The sequence below is a fragment of the Haemorhous mexicanus genome, chromosome 5 (genome assembly GCF_027477595.1).
Source record: "Haemorhous mexicanus isolate bHaeMex1 chromosome 5, bHaeMex1.pri, whole genome shotgun sequence".
In the NCBI taxonomy this organism is placed as follows: Eukaryota; Metazoa; Chordata; class Aves; order Passeriformes; family Fringillidae; genus Haemorhous; species Haemorhous mexicanus.
The window spans coordinates 10,274,244-10,295,407 of NC_082345.1; the positions used below are offsets into that span (position 1 = coordinate 10,274,244).

A 21,164-nucleotide genomic window follows, 5' to 3' on the forward strand; every position below is an offset into this window, starting at 1 on the left:
TTGACCTTTTCCCATACAGCTGAGGCAGAGCCCACAGCGCGTTTGTCTTTTGGTTATTGGCACGGCTGTAACAAAATGAGGAAGCGTGGCCAAGGGGCAGGGAGGACAGGAGACATCGGGAAACAAGCACGACTGCAACAGCAGCTTCTCCAAACGTTTGAAGGGGTCAACCCCCCTGACAATGCGACCATGACATGGGGGTCACAGAGGATGAAACAGGTGGGCTGCAAGTCAGCGTGGGGCAGAGTAAAACCTCTCCGAAGGCTTTCCTTTCTCCCCACCCTGCGAGCTTTCCGAGGGACCGTACCCGTCGATCCCAGCGAAAAAGGCCGAACAAGCCAAAACCCCTGCGGAGCCGCCCCTAACACCCAGAAGCCGGATTTGGCTTTGGCATTACCATTGCAGCCGAGCGGTCCGGCTGGGCCGCCCCAGGCCCCGCAGCCGTGCCCTCAGCGCCGTGGTGCCCTCAGCGCCGTGGTGCCCTCAGCGTTGCCGCTGCGGCGGGGCCGGGCCGGGCTGGGGCGCGGCGGCCGCGTTCAAATCCGCCGCGCGGCCCAATGGGCGCGGGGCCGCTGCCCCGGAAGCAGCCGCGCCGCTGCCGCCGCCCGGGGCGGGCGCTGTTGGGGAACGGCGGGGCCGTGCGGGAACGGGAGCCGGGGACGCGGAGGTGCGTGTGAAGCGGGGTTGGGGCACCCCCGGCCCGGGGGAACTCGGGCAGCCTGGCTGGGGAGCAGCCGCTGGGCCCCGAAGGGAAAAGGAGGGAGTAGGAGGGCAAAGGATGGACATGAATGGGGGGAGGTAAGGCGCATCCACGCGGTGCTTTTGCCCTAATCGTGCTTCCTAAAGAAACGAAGGTAATAATACTCTTGGTGTTTTCAAGCTGGTCTAGTGGCCGATAATTCAGGCTGAGGAAGGTGGAGTTGTTCAGCCTGGAGAAGAGGAGTTGGAGTGGAGATCTCATAGCACCTTCCAGCATCTCAAGTGGCACTGCAGGAGAGCGTGAGAGGGACTTTGGAACTGTAGTGGTAGGACAAACTGAGAGAGGGAAAACTTTAGTTACATGAGAGGAAGAAAATCTTTACAGTGAGAACGGTTAGCCCCTGGAACAGGTTGCCCGAGGAGGATGTGAATGTCCCAGTCCTGGCAGTGTTCAAGGCCAGGTTGGATGAAGCATTGACAGCCTTGTCTATTTGAAGATATCCCTGCCCATGGCAGCAGGGTTTGGGACTACATGATCTTAAATTCCAACCCTTTAACATTCTATGATCCTATAATGGCTTGTGTTCATGGGAAGCCTTGGAGGAAGAAAACTTTTGATAGAATTAAAACTTGCATTTGGCTTTAGGAGCAAAGCTATGCAAGATAAATGGCTAAAGAAGTATTTACAGTAATATAGTGGACTATTGTATGAATTAATACACAAACACACAACTATGGAGACCTTCTCTGTGTTTGAGTGATGCCTCTGTCAGACCTGGCTGGCTCCCAAGCAAAGCATTCAGTCTTGGATGCTGAGACCTTCTGATCATTTACACACCAAAATCTGTCAAAGGTCTGAGATTTCAAGCTGGTTTTCCACGTGGTGTGTAGTCAAAGGTCTGATTTCCCAAAAAGACATAAACTAATGTCAAATCTGTACTGGGACTAAAAGGAATTGATTCTGAAATCAATTGTGTATCTTGAACTCTTGTGTTCTAGCACAGAAACCTGGTTTTCATGAAAACTGGTTGAATGCATGACAGTATTTTCATTTACAGCTTTGCAACCTTGGTTAACTCAGTTTTTAGACTCACACTCTGTAAAGAGGTAGACAAGTAAAGAGAATTTGAAGGTAGCGACATACTGTTTCTTCTCCTTTGGTTGAAAATGCTAAAATGCTGTGTGTTACTCTTCTAGAGTGTGTGCAGTTACTTGGTTTTTTGTATTGGTGTTGGGTTGCCAAGGGCAGCACAAGGTCTGCAGTTATTGCTGAAGTCTGTAAGAGACAGTTTTGAATGTATGTTAGTGTAATAAATATTTTGAATGACGAAACGAACAGGCTATATCTAATAAGCTTAAGTGCAACTTTTGTGTTCTTGAACATGTTGTAGGGAATTTTTATTTGCTCTGCCACAAATACTTTACGTTTTTTATTCATTCAGTGAGTCATCTGTGCTTTTTAAAATTTTTGTGTAGGAATGTGGATTTTCATCCTGGAGAAGACATCGGTTCCGTGATACCTTGACTTAGTTCACTGAAAATGAAGCAAGATTCTACTAGAAACACTTCTTACACTGTGGATTGTGAGGATTATGTGCACGTGGTAAAATTCAATCCATTTGACAGTGGAGATTCATGTTCCCTCATTGCTTATGGTGGCAACAATTACGTGGTTGTTGGGACTTGCAGATTTCAGGTTAGTTGTTTTTGTTAGATGCCCTGAAACTGACTTTGCCAGCACCTCTACTGCAGGAAGACTCTGGTCACTTTCCTGTTCCTCCTCTCCCTGTGGTAAACAAGGGACAATTTTACTTGTTTATTACACTAACAAGTCTAGGATGCTTGTTTTTCAGGAAAATATAAATATATCTATATGTAAAATACACACTGATATATCTGTGCTAGTTTTGTAGGTATTTCTTTTTAGGGATGAACTGTAGAAATACTTACCTAATTTTTTTTTCTCACAATTGTTTTTACTGGATCTCCCTCACAGACTGTTGGAAACAGGAACATTTCTTACCTTCAAGTTACTTACAGTTATATTGTGAAAAATTTTAAAATGAAAAATACTGAGTACTGTATATTTTTATACTGGATTAAATGTTTTTCATTAGATGGGTTTTTTTGCCTAGATGCTTGACAATCAATTGAAGACAATTGCTTGGAATTTCTAAGCTTTTTTCCTTCATCTTTCTCTTTATTTAACATTATTATTTTTGTAATTTGTCTACTATGATTAATAGTGTAGCTGATATTTTTAATATTATTGTTATTCACCATGGTCTTACTGTTGGAAATTTTCTGAAGAGCACCTAGTGCTAACCACAAAAACATACTGACATTTGTGTTGCTCACTACCTTATTTCTGGTGTAGGCCTTGAAAAGGAAGTAATTAAAATTTTGACAACCACTGACACAAGGTGTTTTTTCTATAATTTTCATATCCTCCCTTCCCTTCCACATGTGGAGTCAATGAGTATTTCAGAGTAGGAGAGGAAAATGTTATTCTTTCTTCCTGTTGAGAAGCATTGAAAAACTGTGGGTAATTTCATGCATCCTCAGCTGGGTTCTGCTTGGCCTCTACATTATGTAGAGGGTGTACAGAGAGGTTCTTTATGTTAAAGCAGAATTGTCACATAGAGAAAATTGTGTAAGAATATCCTTTGAGGTGCTTCATTGGATGTTCTGAAAACTTTTAAAAAAAAACTTTTAAAAGCTTTTTAGAGGTCAGCTTACTGACAGAGTCCATAATCCCAACTCTTGTTTCATTTTTCCTGCTCTCTGGTGTCCTGACCAGTGGTAAGAACAAGCAAGCTTGTATTTAGGATTAGATGACAGAGGGCACCTTTTTATCTCCTGCTTTTTGAAGTGCAATGCTCTGGAAGTCACAGCATTTTTTCCATGGTGTAAAAACAATTCAGAGAGAAGACAGATTAAATTACATGTTTGCTTTTGTTCTTCTCACTGCAGTGTGTGCTAAATTGCCATGTTGTTTTAAGTGGCCTTAGTTGTATCAGTGAAGATGCTGCTTGTACAGGGAATGAGCTCAACATCTTCATAGCTCAGTTCTGATTTTTCTGCTCTTCACTGGCCTCTGGCTGGAGGCTGCAATCAGTCATAATTTACTCATACTTTAATGTATTTCTAAGTACTTAAATATTTCAATTTAATGCTTTCTGTATGTTCCAGGTTTTCACTTTGAAGGTGTTATGATCTAAAAAGATCCCAATATGTGTAATTTTGAAAGCCCTTTCATTTTGTAGCAATCTGATTTGTTAGAAGTCACCGAGACCTTGTTCTGAATCAGCTAACTGCAATATTTCTATAGGAGGAGGATGCAGAAGTGGAAGGCATGCAATATAAGACACTAAGAACATTTCACCATGGAATCAGAGTTGATGCCATAGCATGGAGTCCTGAAACCAGACTTGATGCTATACCTCCCCAGATAAGGTACTTAACAATAAAAAACTACAGTGAATCCTTGTCTCTTACCTGTTTTCCCTAAGTCCTTAATATTGGACTGTTCAAAGCTTATGAGTGAAATCTACCTCCTTAGAAATCACTGATGAATCTCTGAATTCTTCAGGAGAGCATTTATTCTTATAGTCTTTTTTTTTGTTGTTCATTTGCTTGGTTTTTGTCCTCCTTGTTGTCCCCCTTGACCCTCTCCCTACTGAACAAGCTGTAAATAATATCCTTTTCATTATTTTTATGGACCCCAGACATAGTTTCTTTCTTCATGCATCTCTTTCTTTTAAGAGCTTTAGTAAATGTGAGATCATTTGTATGGCCCCCTTTATAAAGCTATTTGCACTGATTTGCATATGTGCTGTGTTTCAGTGTAGGTTAGATACTATTTGTGAGAGCCTCTAAGGTGTAAATCTAGAAAATGTAGAAAGATAGTTAGCTATTAACTGTAAATTTCTGAATTAAAATGTACTCAGTAGTTTGTTTGATTCTTCAAAATTACCATTGTTGCTTACTGCCCAATTTTCATACAGTTAAAATGTGGCTTTTATGTTAAAATATGTTAAAGAAAAATTGGTTTCTGAATTTTATATTTCAGTATTTTAAAACACTCATAACAAGGGTTGTTTTTTGTGCCTTACCACTTAACTTCCAAGAAAAGTTCCAGCAACATTTATGATAGATATTTCAGATAATTGGTAATTGATCCAGATTTAGCTTTGTAAAAATATCTGAATAAGTATTCTTGGCACTTGATGCACACTATTTTGCAGATAAGCTCCAGTTACAATTCTGCTTGTGGCCAAAGCAGAAAAGTTAAGATAGATGCTTCTGGGTTTTTTTCAAAATCTGTTTTTTTCTTTGCATTTTTAAGATGAAGAAAAACTGATTAAAATGCAACTTTTGCAAAATCTGTTTTTTTCTTTGCATTTTTAAGATGAAGAAAAACTGATTAAAAGGCAACTATTGCAATGTTGATTGACTGACAAGCCTTTTTTTTTGTCTGTTGAGAGTAGGTTTTGTACTGCAGCTTCTGATAGGAAATTAAGGCTCTTTACTTCAGACCTGCAGGACAAGAATGAATTTAAGGTAAGGGCAGCTAATGTGAATTTTAAAAGATTATTTAGTTTTTAGTGAAGTCTGATCTTTAACTATCCTTGTGCTCCACTTGTGGCAGATCTTAGGTCCATCATCTCTTGGGATAATAATTGTATTGTAAATACCTTTCTGTCTTTAAAGTGGGAATAACTGTAATTATCACCTACATGATCTTCTGATTTTCTTCAAAATTCTTCCTTTGAAACAATGTCCCAGTCCAGGTACTACTGTTAATTAGATGTTTGTGCTATCCAGTATAAAGATTTTTGGTGAGGTCTTAGCTAACAATAAGCAAAGCTAATTATTAAAAAAACAACAAAAAAAAAAAAAGATTGGGAGAGCGTATTCCTTGGCTTTTACTGCTTTAGAATATAATATTGCTTCTTTTGATGAGAGTGGCTTATTGGGTATAAAGGAGAAAAAATAGACTTTTATTTTTGGTGTGTTAATTTTTATTAGTAAGACAATGAGATTTGTTGTACTCATACTCATTTGTCAAATTAAGTGAATTGTGGATGTCAGTTATGTGGCCATACTGATAATAGAATGAGTAAAGGTAGGGTTTAAGAAATAAAGATGGATGCTACTAAATGTCTTGAAAGAAAATGCTTTTTGTGTTGCTTCATACATGCACATATTTTTAATTTCCTTCTTTTAGTGTTAGTCATACATGATTTTGCTACTGAGCAGTGGAATGACTGGCATAGTTAGTCAGCTTGGTGGGATTTCTGACAAATTAGTTCTAAAAGTTCTTTATGCTCTCCTTGTGAGTTGACCTCTGTCATTCCATATTAAAGTTATCTATTTGTGTAATATCTGCAGTTTTGTGAATTTCAGACAAGAAGCTTTAATGTTAAGCTGTGAATGAAATCTTTTAACTTAGCAGAATGTAAAGTGTCTTTAATATTAGCTAATGGATTGATAATTAGTTGAAATAATGAAACAATGGGCTAAATTTGGTCATACAGACTCTAGTGAGCTAAATTCAACATCTAACTTCTAGCTTTTAAATTTATTTTGGATTAATAAGGCCACAAGAAATAGAGTGGTCAGAAGGAGGAAGGAAGTGTTTATCCCTCCGTACTTGACACCTTGAATCCTCTCTTCAGTTTTGTGCCACTCAGGACAAAGAAGACATTGAGGTGCTGGAGCATGTGCAGAGAAGGCAGTGGAGCTGGTGAGGGGTCGGGAGCAAAAGTCCTATGAGGGAAAGTCCAGCTGAGGGAACTGGGGTTGTTCATCCTGCAGAAAAGAAGGCTTGGGAGGGAGCTTACAATCTCTACAACCACCTGAAAGGAGGCTGTAGCCAGGTGGGGGTCAGCCTACAAGTCTCCCAGCCAACAAGTGTAGGACAAGAGGAAATGGTCCCAAGTTGTGCCAGAGGAGGTTCAGATTGGATATTAGGAAAAAATTCTTCTGTGAAAGGGTGATCTAGCATTGGAACAGGCTGCCCAGGGAAGCAGTGTGATCTCTGTGTTCACCTTGTAGATGTGGTGCTTAGGGATGGACCTGGCAGTGTTGAATTTGTGTTTGGACTCAGTGATCTCAGAGGTCTTTTCCAACCTTAATGATTCTATGATTATTTGGTGCATATGCAATACAAATGAGAAGTGTTGGCTTGAATTTAACAGTAAAGCTATTAGCTTTGTTTATGCCAGCTCCACCACTGAAATTAGCTGTCCAAGAACTTTATTAAGGATGTACTCTGGCTGAAGAAAAAGTAAAAATACATACTGTATTTTATAGGGGTCAGGCTTGGTCTAATGTTAAAAATAATCAGAAAACAGCTAAGCATACTTTTACCTATTGGTGAGGAACTCATTAACAAAAAGAAAGAATGTGGGCTACTGTGTTTATGTCAGTAAAAGTTGTCTTTGAGACTGTCTTCTGGGTTTTTTTTATATAAAGTGTGGAAAACCCTTCCTGGCAATCAATTAATTTCTTAAATCTGGACAATCATTATACTCGAGATTTCTTGTCAAGAAAAGTAACACCTAACTGTGATTTAAAGCACATGCAAAATCCCACATGTTCACAAATTCTGGGTTAGCTATGCTGATCTGGCTTTCAATAACGTTTGATACAGTGGTTTCTTATTAACAGTGAACTGATACCTCAGAAAACCTATTTCATAAACCTGAGGTTGAACTTATGATGAACATGTGGAAAATTTTGATCTATTATACAGTGCAAACTTGACACATGGGATCTTCAGGAGAGGTCCAGACTATGGAAACAAAGCTGAAGGAAGTATGTGACTACGTTCAGGATGTAATCTCTGAACATTTTGTCTCCTATAGTAAACAATTAGTACGTGTTGCTTCTGGAGGGATAGACAGAGTAACCTTACTCTGTTTTCCCCATGGAAAGACTGTCTTGATGTAATTATCAACAAGGAACTTGAAGCACACTTGAGTTTTCCATTACTCTGTCGACACAACTAATCCAAAATTTATGGGTTGGATCAAGCCCAGAACAAAAAAACAAAAGGTAAAATATGACTGATGGATCTTCGTGAAACCTTTTTCTTCTTTTGAGGTTTTCATTTGGAAATGAATTACGGCTTCCTTGTCCTGTTTCAAATTTTGCTTAATAAAAAGCATATTTCATCAGAACTGTAGAAGTAAAATGAGGCAGGATATTTGAATTCAGAATGCTGAAAATTGTCAAAAGACTTGGCATTCTGTCTAAATAGTTTAGCATCATCTTAGGGCCTATTAGTTCTAGTATAATCCATTAGGCTTTAATAAAATAATGGAAAAAAGTATTGGAAAAAAATAAGTTGGCTGCTGAAAATGTTTCTGTATTGAATTGATGAGGCATTCTTAAAACTTTTAGAGAGGAGGATTTAGTTATTATGCGTGCTTGAGATTTTCTTTTTTTTATCTGTTCTGCGTTTGTTCCTCAGAATAGCTACACTTAAAGGTGATGTGTTTTTCTTTGAGAAAACTGTGGAACTTGTTTTCATTCGACCTTGTTTACCTCTGCAATCTCTCAGTCTCATGCTGTTATTGAGAGGATATTTTTATCTCATTTTTATGATACCTTGCTGGGCAAAACAAAAGCAGCTGTGCCTTAAGAGACTGAATAGAAGAGGGTGGAACAGTAACAGATACATCTACACATGGAAATTTGCCTGACTTAAAATTTTGTGAGATTTCTTTCAAAAAGACCATAGGTGTATTTAATGAGAGATTCAGAGATCAGAGTGACTTACCAGTAATCAGTGTTCTGTAATGTAGGTAGATCATGCATTCATTGCCTGATCATTCTCCTCTTCCTTTCTGAGATTTACTATCTTCTACCTTCTAAATTCAGTGGTTGAAAAAATGATAAAAAGCTTTAGTGTGATTTTGCTCTGTCAAGCAAAAGCATCAAACTGACCTCTGTGCTAACTGCAAGTAGTAGTGGGAGGGATCTTTTCACCTGCAGTATGAATCTACACATGAATTAGATACTTTAAAGAAATCCAGTCACTGATAAAAACTTTTTTTACCTTCTATTAAAATTATTGTTTTATCTTAACACACATCTTTCCATTAGCAGGTCTGTTAAATATATTGGTGGAACAGTCAGCTCTAAGGTAAAAGTATTTCTCTTTTCTGCTTGGCAGACATTTGATGGCCACTCAGATTACATTAATGATCTGGTCTTTGCTCCCAACGAAGGACAAGAAATTGCAAGTGTAAGTGATGATCACACCTGCAGGTATGCATTTTGTTCAAAACACTATTGAAAAACTAGTATTGGACTTTTTCTATCTGTGAATGTTTTATATGTCCACTTAAATAAGCATTTATATTTTATTTTTAGTGCACCTTCATGGCCCTCTAAAAAGACTAGTCCACTAACAAGATAAGAAATGGACTATTCTTGTTAATTTGGGTTGTGGACTGGCTTTTTGTTGTGACTTGTGGGTTGTCTTTTTTCAAAGCAATATTTTGAATCAACTAGATTCAAAATAAAGAAAATTTTTGTCTTGGATTTGCATACCCTATTTTCCCCCTTCTGGGACAAGAATAAAATGAGAATAGGAGAGCAGACATGTACAGCTCAGTGCTGAATTCTACAGACCTTCTCTATGTATTCTGTCATCAGGTGGGTCAAGTTTAAAGTCAGTGAAAGTCAGTATGTGAACTTGTCCATCTACCCAAATGTATTAGCCTTACCAGGGGGTGGGATGACATAGCCTGAAGACAGCACCATCCTAATACAGTGGAACTGGTAGCTCAAAATACCATGATTACAGCTGCTTCAAACCCAGCTGTTTGGATTCTTATTGCTGGAAGTAGAAGAGAAGCATGGTTGAATGCTTTGAAGCCTGCTGGGTAAAGGTTTTTGATGCAGGAGTTGGTCCTTGTCAAAAGGTCACCCATCCTCTAGTAGTGTGCAAGAATCTGTTAAGCTGCTCCTCTTACCCCTCCAGTGCAGTTGGAGAGAGCAGGAGGGCTATGTAGGCTTTTCAGGTCATTGCAGTTGGGCAGCAAGAGAGTTGGGAAAGCACCATCTTTGACTTTCTTTACTCTGATTAGTTGGCAGCTTTTCCATAGATGTCTAGTCAGTATTTCCAACAAAATCATTAGGAATGACTAGTAGAAATGTATGACTTAGCTGTATCTTCTTCTGATTTATTTCCTATCCTTGATTTCTTTGTTAAATCTAAACTTATATTTGGCTTATTCAGTAAAAAACTGTTAGATTCTGTGGCCTTTTCCTGGTTTTTTTATGAAATGATCAGCTTTCCTTGGATGAAAGAAAACTGTTTTAAAAACAGTTGTCTATCTAATTGATACTAATTTAAAGGGAAATAAAATGTATATAATTAATATATACTAACAAGATTGCAGCTTAGTACCTGTGAAAGACATTTTATGCCATAAACCATAAAATCTTTGGTTAAAAGCCATGGGAAATAAGTAGAATTTTTTTTGGCTACTTGAGTTCTTATTTTTTCCATTCATGCATGTGGGGCATGAAGAGTTTTTCTATTGAATTTAAAGGTTACACTTTCAAAACTAATGGAAAATGCATTCCTTGGGACTTACCAAAATCATTCTTTACTTACTCTGTAATTTGCTTCACTAGTAATGTAAGAAGAGGAATAATTCTTCTGTCTGTACTGAATTTCTCTCCTGAAATTGTTCTTAGGATACAAAATCTGCTAATGCCTGTGGAATAAAGTACTAGAACAATTAGTACAAGTCTTGAGTTCCACTTTTAAGTCTTAATAAAGTCTTAAAACAACTTTTCAGTATGTACTGACTATATACAAGCATGGTTAGGTCTTCCCTGGTTTTCAGTCAAGAGAAAGTTAAGGTTTAAGTTCATCTAGGGAAGGGAGATTTTCAGTTTTCATCCACTAAATAGTCTTGCCACAAGCTGGTGCAACTGTGACATCTCAGAGTGGAGTTCAGTCGTTTTGGCTGGAGGACAGACAGTGTAAGTTGGATATCCAAAATTCTTACCTTTAAGTTGCTGCTGTGTCACTCAGGAATTCTTGTTTCTTACACATGGTCTTTATTTGCCTTGATCTCACAACTCAAAACTTTTTTGCAGCTGTGAAGTAGAACTGCACTAAAAATAATTGCAGTGGTCATCTGTGTTATGGTAGCTTTAAGGAATATTTCATTTAATTCCTTGAAATGGTAAGGCAGTATACACTTTGAACATTTGCATCAAGTGTAGGAATGTGTGCATCCCACTTTGTTAATGAGATGTGTGTGTGTGTGCAACTCCCTGTGCACCACTCAAAAAAAAAAATTACTACTGGCATTTTCATTATGAAAAATGAAACACAGTCCTGGAGTCTGCACAGATTCAGATGTACAAATTATTTTGTTCTGATACTTAACAAAGCAAAAAAATTGTGGGAAATGTTTGGAAAACACCACAAGTTCAACTGAAACCCTCCACTATTGGTGGTTAAAGACCTGGTGTTTCTGGAATGACTTAATGCAAAATACCATCCTATCAAAACCCACTAATCTCATATCCATGCTAAAAATGAACCTCTTGACTATCAAAAGGTTAATTCAATCGAATTGGTAATCACCTCATACTCCTTCCTCAGGTGGAACGGAAAGGTCTGACAGTGTCAGACCTTAAAAATACTAGCATGGCAATTTCTTCTGGTCATCGAGTGCTGGAATGGCTTGTATTTTGAAAAGCTGCAAAAGACTCATTCATCCGTTTCTCTCCCTCACTCTCTTTTTCTTTTAACCATTTCTTAAACTACATCCTCCTCCTCTCTTTTTGAGTGCAAAAGAAAGTATAGTTGAAGTATCTTCCACGTTATCTGTGACTGTACTTGCTTTTTCATTCCTTTCTGAGTTCTGTTCATTTCCTTAAGCCATGGCTCACATCACTTCATAGAGGACTTTGTGAATTCATCAGTCACTCTGAAGTTCAGCCTTCTCTGTTGCTTGTAGAATAAATGCCAGATCATGAGAGGATTAGTTTTGTTCTCTAACCAGGGATTAGGGGGCAAGGCTTGATGTCACTGAAAGCTAAATTAACTATAGTTTTAGAATGCTTTGTAGTGTTTCATCTGATTTTAAGGGGGTTTATCTGTACATGGTACTCTCATGCCCTAGGTATTTTGTGTAGATTTTTCTCTAGACAATATGAAGGAAAGCTAATGGTAACTCCTGGGTTTTTGGTTTTTTGGGGGTTTTTTTGTTCTTGTTTTCTTTAATGTATTGCCAGCACATGTTGCACTTGAATCTTACCTTGATTATTCAATAAATATTTCAGTTTTTGGCTATGTTGAAAAGTGGTCATTACCACTTATTTCTACCTCCAAAACCATGTTCTGTTTGCATCTTCCCATTCCTAGTGCAGTCAAGTATGGATTTCTGTCAAAATTTTTATAAAAGGTGTCATGCCAAAATACTTCTTCTTTCTGATGTATGCTGGTTACATTTTATCAAGCTAGTTTTGCATTATAATTTATGAAAATAAAGAAGTCTTGAATTGTTTTCAGAGCCCAGTCTTTGAATTTGCACACTTGTATGCATCCCTGTATGTAGTCTAACACAATTCTGTTACATTGTACAGCCATGATGCATTAACCTACTGGTTTTGGACAGTGCAAGAATTAACTGGTCTCCTGTCAGCTTAAAAAAAAACAAGCAAAAGCTTTCTGGAGCAAATGTTTGGAACAGTATTTCAGTGTGATCTTAATAAACTTTTCGTCATGAAGTCTTCAAAATATGAAGATGATGGAGTAATTTCCTTTGTGACACATTATGGCTTATGTTAAGAGTAACATAGCCCTAGAATGTAGTCTAGCCTATAAATTGTTTTTAAATAGAAATCATTGCATTAGGTTTGTTCAGAAGTTTTATATTTTAGAAAGCCATCAGCAGAATTGGTAGTTGAGTTTCTCAGTAGCAGTCATACCACAGAAGCATTTAGTGTTATATCCACACTGGGAATAATAAGCTGATAGCTCTTAACAGCCATTTTTTGCTCTGGTTGAAAGGACAGGACTGAAGTGTCACCTTTTTTTCCAAAAATGCTGCATGGTCTCTGGTTTTGCATTAGATAACTTTAAATATATTTCAGTAGTAGTAGTAGAAATGTATATTTCTTGGACTTACTTGTTAGTGTGCATGGCCTGAAATGTGTATTAGTGAAGTGGAGATACTGCACTGCATCTCCTGCCTCTACCAACACTACAGGGTATAATTGCAGCCCACAGTCAGCAGAGAGAAATATATCAATCTATTGATTGCATATCCAAGTAGATATTACAAGAAGCTAGAGATAACATGTTTTTTTAATGCCAAGATCTGAAATACTCTAATCACTAATTCTTTAGAAACAGTGACATTTCCTTTGATCGCCAAAAGAAAATGGTGAACATGGGTCAGCTTTCTAAAGGAATATTTGTACATTTCCTCTGGGAAAAGACTTGATAAAAAGTTAAATATTACACTTTTCTCTTGTTCTGACCAGACAGAGGAATCTCTACAGTTCCACTTCAGCCTTTCATGTCCTGCCTGGTACCCTCCAGATCTGTGATAGCCAAATCCATATGGAGTTGGCAGAAGACCTTAGAGAAAGCCAGTCTTGGTTGTATTCTTTGCAGTATTTCCTTATCTCTGCACTTTCATGTTTCTTTTCTGAGATCTCACTCCTTGTGCTCAGTGAGGAACAACTTCACCTTTGTGTGATCTCAGCAACAGGAATCTTGCTCTTCTCTGTAGTTCTCTAGGCTTTTCAAGAGTGATAGAATTTTACTCGCACATGGAATATGTCTGATGGAGATATTAAGAAATGTATTAAAGTTAGATCTTCAAGCTATGAGATAACTGCAGTTTTTATTTGTTTGTTAGTTACAGGATTTGAGTGACAAGAGAAAGGTACTAGTATCTCAAGAATTTTCTTTAACAGCATTTGCAACTATCTGTATTTGAGTTAGTTTAAGTTTTCTGAGTATTGCAGTAAATAATTTCTCAGTTCTTAGTTACTTAAAAAAAGTATTTTACGGAGAAGATTAGATGTTAATTTTGAGACTATACCTTAATCAAACTTGGGCACTTATTTCAACTGTGTTTATTCAAACTTTTCTCCAATAAATTTTTTGTGGATTTTTTTTTTAAATATCAGGAAAAAAAGCCACAAGCTCAGTGACAAGTCTATGCCATGATAGTTGGTTGGAAGAGAAGAACCAAGAGAGTGACACATTGCAGGGTTAAAAAGATAAGGATGTTTGGAGAGAAACATACAGTTATTTTAGTTTGGTATAAAATCATGGTAGTATTAGTAAAGTTGCAAGAGCTTTGAATGGGAGACAAAATCCTCAGTCTTTTTGGATTGATTTACTTGATAGGAATCTGAACAAAAATGGGGAGGCAGCATCTGCAGCTGATTTGGTTATGATTACTGAGTAATTTAGGAATTGAAAATCAGTTTGGCTAAATTTTTGGGGGTTTGCAAGTTTTTTACTTGGGTTTTTCGCAAAGAAATACTGAAAAGAGTTAATTGAACACATATGTAATTGTATAGACAGGATGCATTCACACAAGGATCTATCTTGATACGTATTGCCTGGTTTGTGTTTTGGGGATTTTGGGGTTTTCTTCCCCAAAACTAAAAATATTATCTTTGGTATCAATAAATAAAATTTAAAAGAGGCTTTTTGCCATTCTCCTCCCTATACTGTTTGTTACTAACAGTCCTGCCATTCTTACAAAGTAAAAAATACGAATTTGGTAACTTTATAAATAACAAAGTTATGGAGGTAAAAAGCATAAATTTCCGTCTCAACACCTATTAACATCACTCACTTCAGGGAAGGAAACATAATGGCACATTCTTTTTGCCAAAATGATTCACCATCTTCTCTTTTATCATAATTTTCTCCCTGCACAGTAAATACACATGGGGAGTGTTGATTTGACTTGGACAAATCTACAAGGCAAAATTTTTGGCAGTAGAAGAAAGTATTGTATGTTTCTAAATTACCTAATCAAGTAGATATTTCATTTTTTAAACACTTGTCAGGTTTTTGTTTTGACTTTTTTTAGTAAGCACACTGATTCTTCAAGATTAGAGACCCTGTGTTTTCTACGGGGAGAACAAATATTTGATCTGTTGTGGTTTGGCATAAGAAAACAACATTGTTCATTAAATATATTTACTTTATTCCCATATATTTTGTCTAGACTTATGATGTATTGGTTAAGAGTTCTTTTAAATCTCTTAAATATAAGGCTCTAAGCACCCTGGTGAGATATAAACTGAAAAAGTCTGGAGGAAGTCAGCAAAAATCCTCTAGAATAAACAATAATAGTACGTAGCCACTCATCTAGTTCAAAAGACTGGGCAGAACACTACTTTAAAAATTGGCTGTTTCTCAAGTTTTGCATGTCAGAGAGGAAGGATATATGTGTATGTTTCAGTGTCCAAATGTATATAAATAACATGTAGCCTTGTGGTTCAGACTGATGTTCACAACTGTGATATCTTTGTCCTACAACTGAGCTATTGATTTTGTAGGAAAAGAGGGAGTTGAGCAGTGGCTGTGAGGTAAAATAGTCTCAGTTTTGGTTTTGTTGCATTTTAGAAATAAAGTAGCTCCACGGCTCATTACCACTCTTACAGAACACATCCAAAGAAAACTCACCCATCACCTAACCTAGTTTTGGTGTTTCAGCATTACACTTTCCTGTCCATCCATAGTGACCGCATACTGTTGATTATTTAATTTTTTAATAGTTGCCAGATATGTACTGTAGGTGTTTCCAAAGGAAAAGGTAAAATTGGCACATGCAATTTACCTGTTGAAAGCTCTCCAAGACCCTTTCTTGGTTAGTGTTACCTCTGCCATAGATCCTTCTGTTTGCCTTAGCTTAAATTCTGGTTTCTTATATTTCCATTACTCAATTTTGTCTTACCAGGAAATACTGGAAACTCTTATATTAGGCAGCCAAAATACTTTAATTTAGGGTCTTGCCCTTTACAAGGCAACATGGGTGATTTAAGTTGTTTGGTACCTCCTTTCAAGTTCCTTGTATCAACTGGGCCAACACTGACTTTCGTGCTTTGTACTGCCTCACTTCTATTTATGGTATAGTAGTACAAAGGCTGTAGTGTTGACTTATGAAAATATGGGAACATCTCACTGAAATTTAATGTCTAGATAACTTAAAATGTCTAATCATTTGAATAGTTAAATAGAGGCTCTGCCTTGCTCATCAGTGTTAGAATACATTATCTGCAGCACTGGCCATTTTCAATGACTTCTTCAAATGATACAGCATGAACACTATTTCATTTGGTCACTTCCTCTGTGAACATATTGAGGCACTGAAAGTTAATGTATTTGCAGTCAAATGGCAATAGTTTAGTACTTTACTTTTTTGTCTTTCTTTCTTTTCTCCCCAGGGTCTGGGATTTGGAAGGAAATGAGAAGGCCCATTTTGTTTTACGTTCTTCTGGAATGAGTGTTTGCTGGCATCCTGAAGAGGCTTTTAAGGTTGTGGTGTTCTCCCTCACCACCTTTAAAATAACAGGAGGGGGGACACACCTAAAGTGCACCTTTGATGTTGTAGTGACTTTAAAGTTTGAGGACCTAGTTTACACTGTAACTGGATATTGGTTGGATCTGCTAATGTGAAGGGACTGTGAATGAATTCTCATTGCCATTCTTGTCATTTTACCCTCAGTCCCTTACTCCTCCCATCAGAAATAGTCCTTGATTAGGTACATCAGTTGTTGATAACTATTCTGCTGATTGCTTATTAACTGAGTTACCAGAGAAGAGCTCGAGTTTTCTCAGTCATGGTAACACAGTTCACCAATAATACAAACCCTTTATAGAACATGCCAAGCTTTGAAAAGTATCTGTTTGAAGTTAACAAGAGACATTTTTGTTGTTGTTCTTGCTTAAAGTGTATGGAATATGTTCTTAAAAATCAAATTAATAGACTGTGATTTCATACTTATCTCGTTATTGTACTGAGGAGGATTAATCAGCTGGTAATTACCCAAATATCCAGTTTCATTAATGGTCTAGTCCCTGCAGTCTTGGATTTATTATTCCTATTGTGCCTATCAATAACTGCCTTAAGCAGCTACAAATGGTTGTTCGGGTTGCCACAAAAACACATACTTAAAACAGAGAAAAGCAGTCAAATAAGATACCAAAATATTTACACAGCAGTAGGGAAGGAGGATCTCTAATCTCATCACACTTTCCACCAATATCAATATCCGTTCTTACTAAGAAAGGAAACTGTTAACTAGAAAACTGTTGATTCAGGTGGCTTCAGAGTTTAATGGGTTAGCTGCTGTTTGCTACTGAGCGACTTTGTTAGCACAACAAAATTAATAGATTTTCCCAAAAATACTGCAATAGTATGCCAGTCTTAGATATTATTAGCATGTATTTCTTTGATTATTATAAGAGACAGGCACGGGGGTTTTTTGGTTGTTTTTTTTTTTTCTTTTTAAAGAAAAGCCCATTCCAAACGCTCGTAAAACTTGCTAGATTTAGTTCTTGCTGAAAAGCTTATTGCAGGTCAAAATGCTTACTGCACCATGACCTTTAGTTTGCAGGAAAGCATGTTTTGGTGACAGTTCTGTTTTTCCAAACAAACTGGTATTACTGGAGTATTTTTTTATGCTTCTTTGCCTTTCTTAATTAATTGTTCATGACTATCTGAAAACTATTTCTCCTCATTAAGAAGAATCTCATGTCATCATCTGGGCATTGGAATGGGTTGCCCAAAGTGTTCAAGAGCAGGTTGGATGGAGCCCTGAGCGATCTGGCCTAGTAGTGAGTGTCCCTGTCCATGGCAGAGGATTGGAACTAGAGGATTTTTAATTTCCCTTCCAACCCAATCCTTCTATGAGTCTATAATTTAATCAGGAGGCTCTTTTTACAATACTTAAAAAACAACTGCTTGAGTGTACTGCTGTAATGGAAAAAGTTTAGATAAAATATATTGCAAATTATTATAGGATGAATTAAGAGATGTCATATAAAATCAGTAAGAGTGGTTCTATAGATTCTACAGCCACACTAATTAATACTTTGCTTAGAATGATAGAATCATTTCGGTTTGAAAAGACCTCTAACATCCTCGAGTCCAACCTTTGATTGAACACCATCATATCAAATAAACCATAGCACTAAGTGCCATATACAGTCATTTCTTGAACACCTCCAGGGATGGTGACTCCACCACTTCCCTGGGCAGCTCTGTTCCAGTGCTTGATAACCCTTTCTTTTTTACAGCACTGTGTGTCAGTTGATTCTTTATGCTCAGAACAGAAGCTGCTGAATGTTAAAATAATAACTTTTTTTTGTGTGAAAGCACAGTGCTTTGGTGGTTGTGAACTGGTGTTTCTAACCACCAAAATTATACACGTAGATAGCTATAGACATGTAGAAATAAAATAATGTAATCACTATGTGTAACAGTGTAGCAGTAGTATAAAGTGGTTTTTATTTATTGGTTACAGAGTGTCCAAGGGAAAGTTTTCTGGTATGAAGTGAAGAACTGTACTTCATTTAGTATTATTAATATTTGTTTGAATGTATTCTAGGTTTTCTATAGGGTAGAAAAAATGTAATTTCCATTATATGCTAAGTTTACCACATTCTATGAATTTTTTTTAACAGCTGATGGTGGCAGAGAAGAATGGGACAATACGATTCTATGACCTGATTACACAGCAGGCCATTCTCTCCCTGGAGTGTGAACAAACACCACTGATGTCAGCAGACTGGTGTTTAAAAAATACTTTTAAAATTGGAGCGGTTGCTGGAAGTGATTGGCTGATCTGGGATATCACTCGCTCCAGGTATTTTTATGCCCATAGTATAGGTGTCTTTATTCTCTTCTTGAGGAAATGCAGGTACTACTTGGCTAATAAAGCATGGCTGTCACAGAATCACAAATGGGTCAGGTTGGAAGGAACCACAGTGTGTCAGCTGGTCCGACCTCCCTGCTCAAGCATGGTCATCCTAGAGCACAAGGCACAGGGTTGTGAATATCTTCAGTGAGGGAGACTCCATACCCTTTCTGGGCAACCTGTTCCAGTGCCTGGTCACTTGCAGAGTAAAGAAGTTCTTCCTCATGTGTAGGAACTTCCTGTGCCTCAGTTTGTGCCCACTGCCTCTCATCCAATTGCTTGCAGCACGGAGCAGAGCCTGGCTCCATCCCTTTGACCCCCCGCTCCAGATACTGATGGACCTTGATGAGGTCCCTTCTCAGTCATCTCTTCTCGCGGCTGAACAGACACAGCTCCTCCAGCCTTTCCTTGTAAAAGATGCTCCAGCCCCTTACTCATCTTTGTAGACCCAATGAATAAGCTAAATAAATGAACAATCATCAGGAACTATGATATTGATACAAACCACTCCCTGGTATTCTTTGATTCATCTTTATCAATATTTTGTGTAAAAAATGTAACACTGTCTGGCTTTTTGTCCATTTTTGTCCATCTCACTACTGTTTGCCTCTCACTCTCTGTGTTTTTAAAATTTCATTCCATGTCATAAGCAGATACCTATTGATCCATAATGAACTGGACAACTACTTCAGTTTTCCTACTCCAAATTGAGATTAAAGCTGCAGGAATGCTCTGGTTTTGCCTCAGATGCTTACAGAGAGTAGACAATGTGTCCACTGTAATTTTAGTACTTACAGTATGAGCTATAGTTGTTTACAGAACAGTTTTTTACCCTGAATGTCTTTTTTAGTTATCCACAGGATAAGAGACCTGTCCATGTTGACCGAGCCAGATTATTCAGGTATAAATGTTGTCTTGATTTTATAGGGTTTATCTGTTTAAGTCTATATCTATACAAACAGTTGTGAGTTTAGTAACCTGGTTATATCTCACTTAAGTAATTTTTAGGGGGACTGGGTGTATAAACTTTGTGAAATTTTTGAATGACCCACATTTAGTATATATGAGTAGCATTCATGTGGTACTTTTTTTTGTTTGTTTTACAGCACTGTGCATAGGGGGCTGTGGGTAGGGAATCATTTACAGGCTAATTCACTAAATCCGTTTCTCTGCTGTTAGTAGAATACATGACATCTTCACAGTTAGTCCCAAGGGAGAGAAGTCCACTTTGTGTGCACTTCTGCTGCTATGACAGGGGTATTTGGAAAGAACATTCATTTTATTCATGGATGGATTCATTTTATTCATAGGTGGTCCCGAGTGAATGAAAATCTGTTTGCAACCACTGGATATCCAGGAAAGACAACTACTCAATTGCTGGTTCATCATTTAGGACACCCCCAGGTAAATTTTTGACTGGAGTTGCATTTGTTCTTCTCAGATCAGACTCACGTTACTTAAAAGCTAAAATTAAAATCTAGCCCAAACTGTTCAGAACTGCTGCTTGGTGTACCCATTTCATTTTATTTTGGTTTGTGGCATTCATGCTAAGGAAAAAAAAATTGGTGCATACTTAAACTGCTATTTTAGAAGCTACTTGATCTATATGTTTTAGTTTGGTTTCCCATATCAGTACTAAGGGGAAGAAAAATACCTTTAACCTGGTATTTAATTGATCTGGCAATATTTCTAGTTCTTAGGAGGCTAAAAACACCTTGTGGTATATTTTTCTGGTTTTAACTAATTATATTTTAAATCATTCATAAAAATGTAAAACATAGGAAATCTTTTTTTCTGGAGTCAGTATATATTTTTAATGCCTACATACTAGTTATGAATACATTGAAATAACAGAAGTAATTTCTTTTTAAAAGGTTTCTAAATTTGATATCATGCCTTTATATTAATAGTGTTTATGCTAATGTAAAGAGTTGAAACTATTTGTTATTATGGAATACTTTGCTGTATGTTACTTAAATGTAGTAAGCAGCTACTGGAACTATGTAGCAGAGAATCACATTTTTCAGTAGAATTTCTGTTGTATTTTAACTATATTTTTTAAGGAAAATTTAATCTGTGGTGTTTATTTGTCTATGCAACTTGGTATCTGCAGTTTAGAAATCATTTATAAGGGAAGTTGTATTGATATTTTTCTCTCTCTCTCTCTTTGTTTTTTACAGCCCATTCTTACTGGAACTGCAGCTGTAGGATCTGGTTTGACATGGCACAGAACTCTTCCATTATGTGCAGTTGGAGGAGACCATAAAATTTTCTTCTGGGTTACTGAAATGTAAAATAAGCATTTGCCTTCAATATGAAGCTTGACAGCATAATGCCTTTTTTTCTAGTAAAAAGAAATTTACTGTTTGTGATGGTTTTCACTTGGACAACAGAAGAAAGAAGAAAGCAAGATATAAATCACTTCTGTATGATTTTTAGCTTGTAAGTGCAAGAGGTTTTGAAAAATTGGTTATCATAATCTTGGTTATTTCTATTAGAATAAAATATACTTTTTAAACATGTCA

At 37.3% G+C, this 21,164-nt stretch overlaps 2 protein-coding genes across 6 annotated transcripts in view; one reads left to right on the forward strand and one right to left on the reverse strand.

Moving 5' to 3' along the window:
* The window catches only part of PARPBP (PARP1 binding protein), a 39,988-nt gene extending 39,470 nt beyond the window's left edge, over nucleotides 1–518 (reverse strand). For both annotated transcript variants that reach the window (XM_059845836.1, XM_059845837.1), the window contains exon 1: nucleotides 398–518. The gene's annotated coding sequence lies outside the window, so the exon portion shown is untranslated. The remainder of the gene's footprint in view (nucleotides 1–397) is intronic.
* NUP37 (nucleoporin 37) lies at nucleotides 113–21,164 on the forward strand. Of its 4 annotated transcripts, XM_059845840.1 has the most exons (11): nucleotides 616–667; nucleotides 881–1,025; nucleotides 2,176–2,395; nucleotides 4,031–4,155; nucleotides 5,190–5,262; nucleotides 8,885–8,979; nucleotides 16,165–16,255; nucleotides 18,407–18,588; nucleotides 19,490–19,540; nucleotides 19,950–20,043; nucleotides 20,820–21,164. In XM_059845840.1, the coding sequence occupies exons 3-11, from the start codon at nucleotides 2,240–2,242 to the stop codon at nucleotides 20,931–20,933; spliced, it is 981 nt and encodes a 326-aa protein (XP_059701823.1). In that variant the 5' UTR covers nucleotides 616–667; nucleotides 881–1,025; nucleotides 2,176–2,239; the 3' UTR covers nucleotides 20,934–21,164. The 4 variants fall into 4 exon arrangements, with proteins under 4 accessions (XP_059701824.1, XP_059701821.1, XP_059701823.1 ...); XM_059845841.1 differs by lacking the exons at nucleotides 616–667; nucleotides 881–1,025 and adding an exon at nucleotides 113–219; XM_059845838.1 differs by lacking the exon at nucleotides 881–1,025 and having other exon boundaries at nucleotides 573–667.